General features: G+C 45.6%; 1 protein-coding gene and 1 long non-coding RNA gene across 2 annotated transcripts; both read right to left on the bottom strand.

The window, feature by feature from the left end:
* Positions 1-7,400: 7,400 nt before the first annotated feature.
* On the bottom strand, positions 7,401-10,698 carry LOC120680956. Its single transcript, XM_039962520.1, has 6 exons — positions 10,173-10,698; positions 8,785-8,881; positions 8,585-8,718; positions 8,404-8,485; positions 8,187-8,319; positions 7,401-8,108 (listed from the first exon to the last, which is right to left on the bottom strand). Exons 1-6 carry the CDS (start codon positions 10,696-10,698, stop codon positions 7,989-7,991), a joined length of 1,092 nt encoding a protein of 363 aa, XP_039818454.1. The 3' UTR covers positions 7,401-7,988.
* Positions 10,697-16,662, bottom strand: LOC120683095. Its single transcript, XR_005678674.1, has 4 exons — positions 16,154-16,662; positions 14,515-14,586; positions 14,406-14,435; positions 10,697-14,304 (listed from the first exon to the last, which is right to left on the bottom strand). It is a non-coding gene; the product is annotated as an uncharacterized LOC120683095 (long non-coding RNA).
* Positions 16,663-16,706: the final 44 nt, after the last annotated feature.

The following is a 16,706-nucleotide window of genomic DNA, read 5'->3' as shown; positions in this document are numbered from 1 at the left end:
TATAAATGTATGCCACCTTTTGCAGTGGGAGCGATGGCTGCTGCAGGCATAGGGGCTGACCAGATGGCCGCACTCCTCCGCAGCGAATTTGGCCACCCATGTGCAGTACACTACGACTTTAGAAAAAGCATGTGCGTCTACTTTTGTCTGGACTGCCAAGGGCTGAATGAAGAGGCTATATGTTTTCATTGTCGTGTAGACAACACATGTCATCGCATACTCCAGGTTCTTTTATTTGCCACTTTTGTAAAAAAAATACACTATTCTGCTGTTGTTTGTACCCATTCACACAGGAGGAGCCTAAATAAGTAATCATCGAGCAGGTGCGGAAGGCATCATTAAGTGAAGTGTTGCGAGTAGTAGATCTACCAGGTGTGATAGATATAACAGGAATACAAATATATAGCATCAACGGTATCAGGGTAATCCATCTCAGAAAAAGATCATGTGTTGCTTATTCTCCACTCGGTCTCAAGCGTCGCCCCCAAAGGTTCGCATGCGTGGTTTGCAACAGGGGCCTAAAGGATGCTGTCAGGTTTTGCTCGGTGCAATGCAAGGTATAAAGACCTGTCTAATTTATCCTCTGCAAATAATAAAGTTGCCAAAAAAACTGGCACACCCTATGACTGCTCCTTTCTCTTTTGCATTTAGTTACAAGGTGAGGCGCACACCAGCACAGGAAATCTTGCAGTGAGCCTCCGATGTCGTCCCTTGCATGATGTGATCCGTGACACTTGTAAAACAAGGAAGAAGGAGGTCACACCATCCAGAGGTTTACTCAAGATGCAAGAAACAGGACCACATAGCCGCTCACTCAAAGAGCAGGAGGTTATGCCACCTCGAAGCCATAGACGACGCAAGGCCTGACCATCACGTGCACCGTTCCACTGACCTATGCCAATGACACCGCTCTTGGTGTGAGAAGTGGTGAGACAGGGCGTTCCATCTAAAACTTGGCAAAGTAAACGATGCGGGTGCCTGTAACCTATATGAGATATGTGGTTGCTTTATTGACCATATGCACCAGGGTAGTTGTGGCACTAGGTAAAAATTAGCGGCAACAATGTGTATATATGGTGGTTGGTACATGCCTAAATCTAAGCAATGTAACGTGCTAGTTGTTTGGATAAACAAGGTTATGGTTGTATCTACGCAAATGATTAGACGGCGAGGACTCTCTTCAAGTATGTCGGTAGAGGGTTCCCATCAATGAGCACTGGCAAGCATCTGGAAGAGTTCCCATCAAAATACGAGGACCTTGGAAACAATGCAAGTTCTAAACTACAAAGGGACTTTTTTTTGTAAGGGCTAGGAAACTAGACTGTTTATGTAGAAACATAGTAGTGCACATAGCATTCAATGGAAATGCACATAGTAGCGGTGCATATATATATATATATATATATATATATATATATATATATATATATATATATATATATATATATATATATATATATATATATAGAGAGAGAGAGAGACATATCATTACGTAAACAGGTAGAGCCGACCAAGGGAGCCGAGCTCACCTGCTCATTTGCGTAATCCCACACTCTCGTTATTAGACTCTTCAAAACCGGCGCCATCGATGGAGGTCAGAGCGGGCAAGCGTCGGGTGGTGCCGGCCACAGGCTCATGCAGCAGAGGCGACCGTCGAGGGCCCAAGGAAAAAGGGGGCCCAACAGTCCATATACGAAGCCTCAGAACACCAAGTGTTGCACCTTTTTGCTTTTAGAGCCGGCCACAGCATCGGGAAAATGAAGGCACGTAGCGCATCTTTTTGCATCCAGAGGCAGCCGCGTCGCAAACCTGATCGAACCTAAATAGGTGAAACCAAATTGCCAGATCAGAGAACAGGTCGACCAGCTGCCGGTGCCTGTTCATTGCAGCGTCTTGTGTATAGCATGCGTGCAGGTACCCACTACCGTAGTGCTCTAACCTGCCCACCGCATCCAGCACACTTTCATCATCAATTTAGTTAGTTATTTTATTCTATCGACCATGCTAGATCTTCCATTTAAGGTCTAAACTACTTTTATTTTAGGGTCCACACTTTCATCCTCGGCTTAGCAAGCTATTTCACTTTTATTTAGAGTGGGGATCTACAATTTAAACTGTAACCTAATTTTATTTTACGGCTCTGTTAGTTTGTACAACCATGATTTTTAAACAAATTATATATATATATGTATATATATACTATATATATATACTGTATATATACTATATATACAATATACATTACACTTATTATCTCTTTTGCCATTCTATAAATAAAAAAATATTTAGTTCGAAATTCTATAATGGCAAGAATATTTTAGCATTTTTCTTTATTATCCTTTCAACTAAACGTGGATGGCTGGTCGAAGGAGGGCCATACGCAGGCTGCCGCAGGCGGGGAAGAGCTGCATGTGGGCAAGGTGGCCAGTCAAAGGAGAGGCACGCGCTGCTTGCCACCACTGCAGGGAAAGTTCATGCTCAAGTCGCCGCCGCACAGGTGGTGTGCTAGCCGACGTCTAGGCCTCGAGGGAGGGCCGTGCGCCGGCCGTGAAGGAAGGCAGGTTGCCGCCGGCTGGCTAGAGGCGGATGCTGACCGCTGATTGAGGTCAAAATTGAAGCAGCCAAGGATGGCCTTCCAGAACAGGGAACAGCGAGATGTACCTGTGTTGGATAAAATGACTGAACAACCCTTGATTAAAATAAAACACTCCTACATATATTAACGCTCCAGATAATTTGGGGAGGGAAGGAACGGTGGTTCCTCTCAAGCACCGCGCGTCTTGTTTTATATGTGGCTGCAAGGACATGTTAATTGCAACTGCCCATTAATTATTGGTTGGCCGAACGTCGAAGGATAGCAGATATTGGGCTTCCAGGGTTGTCCACATGATAATATCCGTAATATTTTTGTGGTTCCACCTCATACCACTGTATCAAGTGCATGCGTCGACAAGAAATTATCCGGTGAATTTGATATTGATGCTATTATCACCAACTTCACTCCTAGAAATGCTACGGAAAACCACTCTAGTCAATACATATAATTTTGCACATGAATGTTTTCTGCATGCACAGGTTGTGTCTACGGCAATAACATCATTCCTAGTCTGATTATTACTACTGAGAAGGCGCTTGACTTTGTCTTGTCCTGGTCCCTAAAACCTTACAGTTGTCCCTGCAATAATGAGACCACGCAGAGTTAGCTTCCATGGAGGCAGGGACGGCAGTGGCCCAAACAGGCATGTGGAAACCGTCGTAGAGTTACCTGGGGCAATCAAGCAGGTCATCCCGACGAACAGTACATACCCGGACCACCTGCAGGTACGCATGGGAGGGGGCCATTGCGCCTTATCGCGGAAAGCTGATGAAGCGCCCCGACCAAGATCGAGGCTAAACCATGTATTAATAATCGAAGCAAGTCCCCGGTACAATACATGGTACATCAAGTGGAGTCTAGAGTCATACAGAGCTTTATTCAACACGTACACGAGGAGTAAAGTGACAACACCAAGCTACCGCAAATAACCATAGGATAACGATTAGCATAACGACATGCAAGACTAGCTCTTCGTCCATCACGCATGCAAGACTAGCTCTTCGTCCATCACGTCTCCACTCGATCAGCTTGGGTGCGGACATGATCTACTCGTAATCTGCAGGCACAAAGTCAGGATCTTCTGAAAAAAATAATCAACAAGGGTTGAGTACGAAAGTACTCAGCAAGTTCCACCTCGCCCTACGGGAGGGGAATGACATGCATGATACACATTAAGAACAATCTAATGGCAATGCAACTAATGGTATGCAAACCCTTCCAGACACAACCCACAGTAGGTAGCTCACTAGTTGTTAGGACCACACCTTAGCTTGCCCATACCGTGGGCACGGACCATTCGAATGGATCATACACTCTGCAAAGGTCGTACCCTAAACCCACACGCTCGACTGCCCGAACGGACAACTGACATAGCTGACACCCAGCCGTGGTCACACCCCAGCCCGGCCGCACAAACCCTCAGGCCCTGACTCCAATGGTCTATACCCGTAAACCATCCCTGCGACCGTCAGGCTAACCAGTGGGATTAAGCTAAGTCCGGCCCATACCGGAACCTGTGGTCGTACTAAAGTAAGCTAGGTGAGATGTCAAAACAACTCGGTCCTTATGGTTCACCAGGGCAGCAACCATCCCACAACATACCAACTCGGGGCTACCACCACGGTAGCACTCACCCAACCGTCTACCACCACGGTAGCGCCAGCTCCAGCACACCCAGCTGCTCTGGTCTCAACCAGATCCCTTCGTATCCCAGTCTTAGCTCTAGATATGCCTGACTACTCAGATGCATGCATGAGTACACTCAATCACTCAAGTACTGGTATATGTAATCGATCCTAGACCTAGGCTACAGCTAAACGTCCTCACATGGATGCAACCGCTCACGTAGGGGTCGATGAAACTTGCCTTCGCTTACGTATGCGTCGGTGGCAGCAGCTTCCTCCTCGCGGGACGGGTCTTCTGGCTCCGGCTCGCGGTACTGGCATTTGTACCCCTCGGCAGGCTTCTCCTCGGTCACTTCGTGATCTACGGGCGAAAACGGCACAACTGTCAAACAAACACAAGCAACCACAAACATAAAATAAAATGAGTTCAAATGGAGATAACAATAGAAGCAATCGATAGTATATGATTTTATAGAAATTTAGGAAAAAGAATTGATTGAATCGGAGCTTGGATGGATGAGATATTGTGTTTGCATTGTTGGCTGTGAAATAAATTCGAAAATTAAAATGACATAAAATATGGGATGTGGTTTGGATGCTGCGTGTGTTAGGAGGGTTAGTAGTTTTGGGCCTGTGATTGTGCATGTGGGCCGTGGGCTGCCTGTTGACTTCAGTTCAACAAAGGAGACAAGGATAAATAAGAAGGCACCACGGCAACTGGTCGTGTTTCCTCTGCTCCACCATGGGAGCGGCTCGAGCTCACCTGAGCTCTGCCGGAACGGCGATTTCGGCCACCGTATCCAAATCCAAGTGTACGGGAAGGAGAGGAGGATGAGGGGGTTCAGTTTTGGGGACTCCGGGCATGGGAAATCGAGGTCTTCCATGGCGGCCGCGGCAGCCGGGGCTTCGGCTCCGGGAGCTTGTCGTGGGGAGCTTGCTGGTGGCAGAGAGGGACGGGCGCGGCCTGGGGTAGGTCGAGGAGGCTGTTGGGGTGCTCACCTCGAAGGGAATCGAACTCGATGGAGGAGATCGATGAGTGCTCTATTCTTCGGCTAGAAGACTCGACCTGTGGTTGGTGCGCGCGGCGACGAGCTGCGAATGGCGCGAGGCGACAGGGTGTAGCGCCCGGCTCAATTTATAGGCGGCCAAAGGTGGTTCGTGGCAAGAAAATCTCGGCCGGCAAACTGTGCGCGGCGACGACGGCATAGTGATGTCATGGAGTTCTAAGGATGGCAGGACGATTCGACCTGCAGTGGGGCATGGCTCAGGCGTGGATTGCGGAGGGTGGCCCTGCTGGTCGGACGTGCACGAGAGCGTCGTCGAGCTGCTGCTGCTCTCTCTCTCTGCTCGTGGCGTCCTCTCAAGTTCGGCAGCGACGTGTCCAAGTCCGGCAGTGCGGTGGACAACGGTAAGGACGACGGTGTGGCAGCTCGGCGTCAACTTGCACAGCGGCAGAGTTGAAGCGCGCGAGCGTCGAGGTGGCAAAGCCGGCGAGGACACTGCAGTGGTGTGGCGAGGTGGGGACGCGGCTATGTGCGGCACGGCGTGGTGCCCGAGGTAGTACGCGGTCCCATCGTGGGGCCAGCGTGTCGCGCGTGCGCGAGAGAGAGCGAGCGCTGCCGGGGCCCTGGTTTGGCAAGCCTGCGTGTGGCGTGAGGCTGCAGCGAGCTGTTCGAGCATGGCGGCTGCCGCAAGGATTGCTTGTGCGTGGCCTTGCTTGCTGTTGTGCTGCTATGTTTAATCACAGAAATAAGTTTTATCTTAGTGAAGAAAAATAGGGATGTTACAGCTGATCTATGACACACCGATCGGCGACAGGCCACATAGAAATGAGGTGACAAGGGGAGTGGATCAAGAATGGATTCACGCGGTCTACTTTGGGCTGATGGAAATGGTAAAATTCTTTACCCAAAAGGGCATGAGTTCCACCTAAAAGCAGTTTTAAGGGAGCGTTCCCTGACTAAATATTATTTAGTCAGCAAAATGCGCTCGTGAGAAAATTGGAAATATTATCTCTCCTAGCAAACGATTCGTGTTGGCCTCTGCATAGTGCTAAATTAATATGGATAGAAAAAGCAGCCTAATGAAACGGAAAAACAATGTTGAGATTGTAACATACGTTACACATAGCTGGGCATAAGATTATTCAATATACACCTGATGATAACCCAATATCAAATAAGCATCCAAACATCTGTCGCCAAAAAAAAAGCATCCAAACAAACGACCAGGAGGCCCTACAAATTATCGATCGATACCTCGATACTTTCCATGGCTACCACCAAGGTGGCAAGGAGTCATCAACCCAAAGGGAAAGGGCCCTAATACAAATATTATACTAAAATACTCCTAAACATAAATATTCTTCTACACTAAAATAACAAAGTGGCCTTCGGAATACAGGTAGCACCAAGCCGGAGGCCGACACAACTGCAGTACATAGACGAAGCATGCAGGCGATGCAGCCATCCCTTTATTCCTCGACAAGCTTATAAGGACAGAGTGGTGAACTGGCGATCAGGGCACAGGGCACCAGAACAAGGCATACACAGCAAACACTGTTTGGTGGAACCAGAGGAGCAGGAGCCGATAGGTGACGTTGTGGAGCCACAGGCCTAATCGGCACTGTAAAGTTGAAGTATTCAAAGTCAAATTACATGTACAACGTTAACCAACAGTGCAGCAGGCCAAAACATAAGTTACCTAGCCTTCTCCTTCTTCGAGGTGAATAATTCCTTCCGAGCAGACCGTGAATGTTTACCCACTTCTGCACCATAAAAAGTACTATTAGGCTGCCGGCACAAGTGCTCCCTGCTTTATTATTTGGTGTTGCCTCTGCACCCCTCCAGGGGTGTGTTTAGTTCGCGAAAAGTTCGCGAAAAAGTTGCTGTAGCACGTTTCGGATTTATTTGGCAACTATTGTCCAACCATAGAGTAATTAGTCTCAAAAGATTCGTCTCGTCATTTACAACCAAACTGTGCAATTAGTTATATTTTTTAACTATATTTAATACTCCATGCATGTATCGTAAGATTCGATGTGATGTGCGTTAGTGAAAAATTTTGGAAACTTTCCGCGGAATAAACACAGCCCAGGACGTAGGAACTGTGCTATAATAATATATTCTAATAGTGCCACAGCAAACTATCACGTAGAGGACAAAGGTACATACCCAGACTCTTCATTAGCTTCAGCGGGGACCTCCTTTCCCTTAGTCGATGAGTTCTTGCCATCAGGAGGCGTTGTGGGTCCACCTTCTGCATCTAAGACCACTTTAGTTAAGGTAGGACCATCTTCGGTTTCCTTTCCAGAGCTCCCAGCTGCGGACGAACCACCAGGAGGACCACGCACATCGCCACTAGCACATCTAGATTGCTCCCCAGCAACAGTTGGAGCCACGAACACCCTCCTAGCTTGGAAACAGAGCTGCCCAGTTCTAAAGGTTTGCTCACTGATAACCACCTGAAACACATACCTCCGCCCAACAAGGCTGCGGAGGGATGCAGGCAGCAAAATTTGGTTGGATGAACTTTCTTCCACGAGGTCAGCGGCAGTCCGCCGCACAACCTGCTCAGCCACACCTCCAAACAGAAATATTTTTGCATGGCCAGTGTTGTCCTCGATAACCACATTTAGCTTGTAACTAAGATACCAATATAAGGCACGTCAAAAATAAATTACAAGACGGGGATTTGGAAGGGAATGCAGTATCAAATTATAAGGGCTACCTAGGAATGACTACGGGCTTCATTTCGTCACAGTTAGTTCATTCAAATCCTTCAAAAGTTGGCATTAGCCCTCGCTTGCACTTGCTGCACCCTTTGTACCACCAACCATTTGTAACATCAATTTCTTTAATCTTTGCATCGCAAGTAAAACGGACATCCTGGTACACAAAACAAGGTAGAATTTGTTACTTTCACATAAAAACTTTACATGGACCTACCCTTAGAAACAGGCTTACATTGTTGTCGTGAGGATCCAAGGAGAGGAGCTCTGATATGCTCTTCCTATTAGATGTTGCATCGTCAATAGCGCCTGCAGCCGCACCACCATCCCCCGGTAGGAGCACGACCTCGGAACCTCTTCCCTCTAAGCTGCAAGCAGAATAAAGTGCACCTTAGAACACATATGCATGCAATACGTGGCAAAGGTAAATAACTGGGTGCACAGTAGGCAACCTAGCACGGAAAGCATTAACTTCAGGGGTATCAATGTTGATATACCACTTCGTTGCAGAACCACTTGCACAAGTTGTAGCACCTATTTTTGCATTCAGTTTGGTGGGTTAGAACACAGCAAGGTGGGCCTGGCACCCATAGTACATAACTGATGATTAGCAAGGGAAGTACTAATACCCACCAAAGAACGTCTTCACCTGCATCCCAGCAAAAATGATAACAACCGGCTCATCATTCCCAATGCTCTCAATAAGGAACTCATCCTCAAAAGATGTTGCGTGTTCCCCCCATAATGTTACGAGTAAAACCCGATCACTGCAATATTATGCTCATTAGAAACACAGGAACCCTAGAAACGTTGTAAATCAGCTTGGAGCAAACCTTAGATCACGTATCTCCACTGATCTCCTAACAGAAGAGCCATTCAAACCACTACTCTGCACCATTGGATGGATGGTTGTAAGTTGACCAATAACATCTGTTGCCCAATCATTCAGGGTATCATCATACAATGGAAAACGCCCTGCCTAATGTAGAACCAAAGGCTGGAACATAAATAAGTATTGAGGGTGCGTACCTACTAAACCATTTCCTTTCCTTCCCTTGTGATCTAAATCCTCAAAGTCAACGAAGTTAAAAAAAGTAATGCGGCAAATTTGTGGCCAAGTCAGCAGATAATTCCTCAACAGCAGTCCATGATGTGAAGAAGATTGATTGTTTGTTGGGAACAGCATTGAACTTCCTTACTTGCCTACTAACTTGAAATTTTTTTATCATATAAGAGCAACCTTCCACCAGAAGTTTGGCAAATTTGTTCATGTCTTTTTGCCCAATGGAAGTTGTAATGCCTATGCCCTGATGCACCAAAAATTGAAAATCACATACCAACTACTAAGGAAAATATGTCAGATGCATATGTAAAGTGTCGTACCTCTTCATCAACCAGAACAAGCTCCATACCACTAAAAGACCTCCCCTTAGAGGTCCCAGATACCATCCACATCCTAGCAACTCTAACCCTAATGCACCAATTGTGTCTCGATGGATTTATTTGTGACAATAAGTTGTACTCCATCTGTTACCAGATCAATCAGCAAGGAAACAAATGAAACTGTTGTCAAATGGAGGATTGTGGTATGTGATATTTAAAAAAAATATAAGATGCGGATGCACGCTGAGGGCGCTAGACATAAAGATATAGCCTAAATGGCATAGGGTGTGTGGAGATGAGAATGCATAGGAAATTTACCAAAGGGATCGAAGGATTTCTTTGTAGACAATATTTTGGGTAGCATTGGTATTTGGGTCTGTATCATCGTCAATTAGGATCCTAAGGCCTTCCTAGATGTTACATGTGATATAGCAACATAGAGATGACCATGGGAGAAAACTGGGCGTGGCAAGTATAGGCCAACATTCTGCAAAGTTTGCCCTTTGGCTCTTGTTTATGGTCATTGCATAACACAAACGAACTGGAAATTGCCGCCTACTAAGAAGAAATGGTCATTTAGTGCTTGATACATGCAAGGCAATCCGAGGAAGAAGTACCTTGTCACCAATGTGTGATCCAGTTATAATTTGAGCCTCCAATACCCGAGCACCTAACTGTGTTATTATAAGACATGTACCATTGCAAAGGCCAGCGCTCTGATTTAAATTGCGCAGTAGCATGACAGGGGAACCAACCTTAAGCATAAGCTTGTCATGAGGGATACCTTTAAATTGGAGCGAATTTAAGAACTCAACAGGGTAAAGCAAGTCTAGATTACCATTCTCCTTTGAGGATTCAACCAATGTATCTGAGCTGAGGTATACCTTTTCATTGCCTGGAACTAAAGAAAGAATACGGCTATTCATTTCATCGATGGTGTCGTTCTTCGGAGCTATAATAGCCCTTTCCCTCAGGTAGGTTGGGTCTGAATATGATGCCTCCAAGTTGGGATAAGTAGAACTTATAATATCATCGATAGCAGAATCTAGTCTTGGGACTAAGATGTCACTTGGTATCTCAATCAGCTCCGAGTCCCCGTCATCAATCTCAGCGGTACCTTTTGCAGTACCATCACCAACACTCAATACCCAGTCACTGAAATCTTTCACCTCCTTAGCTGCTAAACCACTCCTCCCCATCCCAAGTATGCGCATGTTGGTTGTAAGTTTTAGTATCTTAACATGGTCCCACAAATAAGAGTTGGTGATTGATGCATCAATTGTGTCTAGCCTATTACCACCCTCAACTACAGGCAGCACTTGCCGGAAATCTCCACCAAGTAACATTGTCTTCCCACCAAACATCCGGTCAGAATTTGAGGAGTCCAATTGACCAAGAATGTCACGCATACTACGATCCAACGACTCAAAACAATGGCGGTGAGTCATAGGAGCCTCATCCCATATTATCAGAGAACTTTGCACTATTAAATCAGCAAGGAAAGTACCCCTTTTAATATCACACATCGACGACTCATCAATAACAATGGGAATTTTAAATCGAGAATGCGCAGTACGGCCTCCAGGGAGCAAGAGCGCAGCAACCCCTGATGAAGCTACAGCAAGAACAATGTGTTTCTCCGATCGCAAGCGTGAAATGATTGCATTCCAAAGAAATGTCTTCCCAGTTCCACCATACCCATATACAAAAAAGTACCGACTAGTTTTCCCATAAACTGACTATATGACAACATCATATATATGCCTCTGTTCAGAGTTTAATTGGTTAATGAGAATTTCATGCACATGCAAGAGCATTTCACTGTCGTAAGCTAATTCCTCAGCCATCAATCTATTTTTCACCTTGCTGCAAAGGGTTGGATCAGGATTTGGTAGGCCATATTCAGGCATTGAGGCACCATTCTTGACAAACAATCTATCGAGTTCAAGTAGGACATGATTTCTCAGATGTTCTTCTGGCACTTTATAACGAGGCAGGCCTACCATCTTTCTAATTTTATGGTGTATATCATCAGTGAAGTACATATAGAACTCAGAAAATAAAGAAGGTGCATCACAAACAGAGCAAAAAAGTATTATAGTAACAAGCAACTGTCGCATTTGAGAAGCTGTACCCCAAACAGATGCTTCCTTGAGACATTCACGCCACTCATTGTCGTCACCAAGAAGTCCAGCAGCTTGACACACATCCTTAAACGTTGGATGCAGGACACCACTAACTGCACGAAGGTCCTCATACGATGTAGCACCGTTGGCAACATTCAGAAGCATACGAAGGTAGTAGAGCTCACCACAGCTAGGATTGATATATATAGCCCTGCCGATCTTTCTAGATCCCTTACGTGAATACCATGCCTTAGCCTTTCTATTCCAAACCCATTTTGTTGGGAATTCTATGTATGTTAACTCTCGAGCAGCTGGGAAAATCGTATTAGCAGTAAACCACTCTGTTAATGTTGTCTGCATGTAACGATGGTCATCTACAATATTGTCCAATGGCTGGTCAGCTGGGTACACAACACTATTCACCAAGGGAAGATGCACAGCTAACCTTTCCACTGCTGGCGTCCTAAAGTGGATATCAAATTCGAACATACGCCAGATAGCCTCGTGGGAGGATAAATAGCGACAATCAATGTATTCCCGGACCTCGTCAACATCATCAGGGTGCTTCTACGCATTTACTGGCTGGTCACCAAGGCTGCTAATGGCTTCACCACAGGACGCACCAGCTCCAAAGGTCTCGGTGACAGCCCTAGCACGGTCTGGACCTTTTGTAATATACTTAAACAGGTATTTGATTAGATGGGTTTTATTGCACCACTCCACATTTATATGGGCCCTAAACCGTTTCAATAATGCCAAATTATAGGGGACAACCCACCCATTATCAAGCCTGATTCCATATCACTCAACGAAATTTGCAGCCTCAGGCCCGCGCCTGTACTGCACGAAACCATCCTCACCTACTACTGTGCTTGCTTCGTAATCCTTAGGGAAGAATTTTGAGCACCTATTGTTTTTCATGCATGCACATTTTTTGTTAAGCTCGCCACAAGGGCCATGCACCATAAATTCATCGACAATACTATAACCCAAAGGATCAACTGATTTATCCGGTATCTCTGCAGATATTATTGAGTCAATAAAAGAGGGGCGAGGGTCCTTTGTATTACTTTCAAGCCAAACCAAAATATGGACGTGAGGCAGGCCTCGCTTCTGAAATTCCACAGTGTAGAGCACTACGACCAAGAAACAATAGCAGCAATATTAACTCACGGCAGAGCAAATCGTTTCAAAAAAAAATGCATGTATGCATGCACATATACACCCAAACAATATATTCAGCGCCTTATTTTCAGCAACCACAGCGCAAGGCAGGTGAACAAAAAAGGAAACAAAGCGTGCGATACCAACAGGCCTACTGCCCACTCTCATACATTGGTGCGTCCTAGCATGGGCTGGGCCTTTTGTAATATACTCAAAGATAATGGAGTATTTAATTGCAAAGCACAACAAAATATATGTGCCAAAAAACTGATACTCATACCTGCTTGCGCCTTCCCAAAGTAAGTGCCTTTCTTCAACTCAGAAACAAGCTCGTCGACCTTTAATTTGAAGACTCGGCTAACTATGTCAGGTCTAGCGTCAGGCCTCTGCCCTGGAATAAATGCAAGAGCATCAGCTATTTCCTGCCACTTTGGATTGCAGGTAAAAGTAATAAACAGGTCTGGGGGCCCATAAAATCGACAGATTGCCATTGCATCATGATAGTTCTGTATCATGTACCTTTTACTCCCAGTGAAGCTAGCAGGCAAAATAACCTTTTTCCCAACATTGTTTCCATCCACATCACCCTTAAGCAGAGCATCCTCAATACCCTTGTACACCTCAGACCTTAGATTTTTGTTATTTTTTACAATGTATCTAAGCCTGTTCTCCTCTACAGATGCATAAGCATCAACAATGTACTGCTGAAATAGCCGGTCACCGCGTATCAGCGTTGTTGCCTCGCATCTACGTTGCTGTAATCGGAAAGCATAATATTCAAGCATGGTAACCTCACCCCTAACTCCAACACGCAAAGTTCCTGAACGGTTATATTTAATTCCTAACTTGAACCCTTGCTCCCCATAAGGGAACAGGATTGGGTATTGTAAGGCCATATAGTTTGCATGAAGATTGCTGATTCTTCTAAGCCCACCACTCTATCTTGAATGATTACGTCAGGACTCTTCTTATCTTCAGAGAAATCCCCTACTATTAAACTAGCTATCTCAAATCCTGCTGGTGCACTATACTGAGGTGCTTCTTTTGACCTATCGTGCAGGAGCCTAAGGCGTAAAGGCTGGACTTGGCTTCCTCCCAAAAGGTCCCTAGCTGCCCTAAATGATTTTACCAGCTCATTCGACTCGTCGAACATCCGTACCAAGCCTTCAACAATTTTTTTATCAACTCCATTATCTTTATCGCACTCCCTGTCCCTATCAAAAATTGACATTCGATTCTAAATCTCATTTTCAGTGTCAAAAATATAGAGTTGTGCATACACTGGGGGTTTACCCTCATCCTGTAGCAAAGAACCAATCCGATGATGGACCTGACCATTAATTTTGAACACATATGGCCCAGGTTCCTTATTTATACCAGTATCAATTTTGGCACCAAGTGATGTGAAAGCAAACATTGAATTATATGATCTTATGGACTTAATGAAGTATTTAGACAAAACATCACCATGTGGATCCAGCAACCCAGCCAGGAACTGAGGAGGATCCCTTTGAAACGGCAAGACAACTTTACCTCCACGACAACAAAGATGGAAACGAATACAGCCTCCTTCACCTGAGTAGGACCTTTTCACGAGCTCCTGGTGCCAGAACTGCGCGCTGCAGTACTGGCACGCATGCGCAGGAGGGCCGTAGTATGAAATCCCAGTTGTAAGGTACACTGTATAGCCATCAGGAGAATAGGTAAGCCACACAAACGATCACTCAAATGGTTCTTTTATGAGTGCCTCTAATAAAATAATCTAGGATAAATATTCGCACCTTGATTTTTCGCCTAGGCCAGACACTTTCCTGCACCACGAATCAAAACCAGCATTCACTAATAAATAGGGGAACCTATAAAGTGGACACAAAGAATCATTCAGTTCACCTTCTTTCTTTCCCTGTCTTGTGGATCTTCGGCGAGCCTGCCTCCCACGAACTGTACCCTCAGCAGTTGCCACTGATGGAGAAGGGAAGAAAAAAATCTAGCATAACTATCAGGTCAATAAAATCAAAACTATACTCTTGGGGCATGAGAATGGAAAGAGCAAAACTCCATGGGCAGCTTTTTCGTGTTTCCATAATCACCAAACAAGTGCAGGCAACCTGCATGGATCCCACGCATACTGGTATTTGTGTTTGTAAAATTATTCCTTGCATAATTCATTCCTTACAGGGGGAAAAAACTCCTTGCTAGGAGGCCAAACAGGTTCTCTGTGCGGGATCGCTAAGTCCGTTTCCATTATCTGGCGGACATCATTATCCCCAATCTTCCCTATTACAGGGCCAGCCTCAGGATTTCGAACATGGTATTCAAATTCTCACAAGGGTAAAAAAAATTTCATGGCTTAAATCCTGGTACCTGGCATCTATAAGTGAGTATAACATCAATTAGTGCAAATGGGCTATATAATATAAGAGGAACAGAATGAGTTAGTTGGATCAAACGCAACGATCAAACTAAACTAATTAAAATAGGAGGCTTTGCAATCTCGTCACTAATATTCCAATCGAAGTAGGCAGCTGTATACTTTTAGTACCTATTAGGTACCTCTTATCGCTAGTGCTCCATAATACATGACGAACAGGCCACCAGGAGTCAAATCGGAACCAACAAATTAGTACCTCCACCGAGACGCAATGCCTCGCTCGCGGTTCACAGCTTGGCTGCCGCTGGCCACCGCGGAGGTACGGAACCCCTGCAGCGGTGCGGCCTTAGCGGCTAGCGCACGGTGGCCGCTCGCCGCTCGGCTGCCGCCGGCCCTACGAAGACGTAGAGCCCCTGCAGCATGCAGGCCTAGCGCATATGCGCTGGGATGCTTGAAGCTTGCCGCTCAGCTGCCGTCAGCCGCCGCGTAGACGGGGCTCCTGTAGGCCTAGCGCTTGCTCGGCCTCCGCCGGACACCCTCGTCGAGCCGAACGGCCGGGCGTTGCCCGCTGTGCAGGCAGCGCTGCTGCGCCAGGGACAAGACGACCGGGCCGGCCGGGCACTAGTTGCGGCAAGGCGGCGCTGGTGGGGATCGGTTGGGCTGGAGGCTGGCCAGGAGCACGTTTTTTGGGCTACTTGAGCCTGTGTGGGCCGGCGGGGGGAGGTGGGCTGCTAGATTTTTTGGGCCAAAGTACAGACTGGAACACCAGAAGCCTGTATTGTTGTATAATTTTTGTTTTCTCCAATCAAATACATATGATATACTGTATACATAAATTTGTTGGTAAAAAAGCATGGCATCCAGTTGAGTACCCTTGTATTTAATGGGGCCCGCCACTGCCCTATCACCTTCCAGGAGCACCCGTATACAATTTCAGCTCTGTATCTGCTAAACTTTTTCCCCAAAATTCTACCCTCAAAAAATTATATTCGAAAAGGTGGTAAACATTGCTCTTTAATTTATTATTCCTATTTTGGGGTGCCCATTATTAATTTCCTGTGATCTCAACGCATAATATTTTGTTCGGTGCATGTGTAGTGCACGAACACCTACGTATAGCAAGGGAAAAGATGAAACAACATGACGGTGCCAGCACACCTGATGTGCAGGTAGCTGCTTCTTTACCGCGCCGTCTTTTCCTTGTCTGTTTAGACGAAGAAGCAGCATCCATATGGCATTTCTATACCTGCTGAAAAGGACATCAAGAAGAAGAAGGGCACAAATAAAAGGTAACCAAAGCAAATCGTAGAGCAAGGCAAGTCAAATAAAATACATAATTAGCAACGGAGTGTATTAAACAACGGTAAATAGGACATAGTTACAAAAAAAAACACGTGAGCTCTCTATAGAGGCCACCAAAACGCACGTTCTTACTCCGTCTCATAATTATTCATAACCCCTATTAGCACGGTAATTATACAAATTTTATTTCTCCAAAACTATAGTAGGACCTTTATTATATCTCATCAGTTGTCTACACAAATCACTTCTCTAGGATATGTCACTTATCTAGGATATCGCCGGTTCGAACTATACATGGCTGTATAGCATGCTATGTTAAGAAACGCACCGTTTAGCTAGACCAAAAGATCTTTGCAGCTGCCAATAATTCTAGTGGCTCAAGCATGCACTATATCAAGACTGCGGGAGA

Source organism: Panicum virgatum, chromosome 7N (assembly GCF_016808335.1).
Source record: "Panicum virgatum strain AP13 chromosome 7N, P.virgatum_v5, whole genome shotgun sequence".
Lineage (NCBI taxonomy): Eukaryota > Viridiplantae > Streptophyta > Magnoliopsida > Poales > Poaceae > Panicum > Panicum virgatum.
This window is presented reverse-complemented; position numbering and strand designations above follow the sequence as displayed.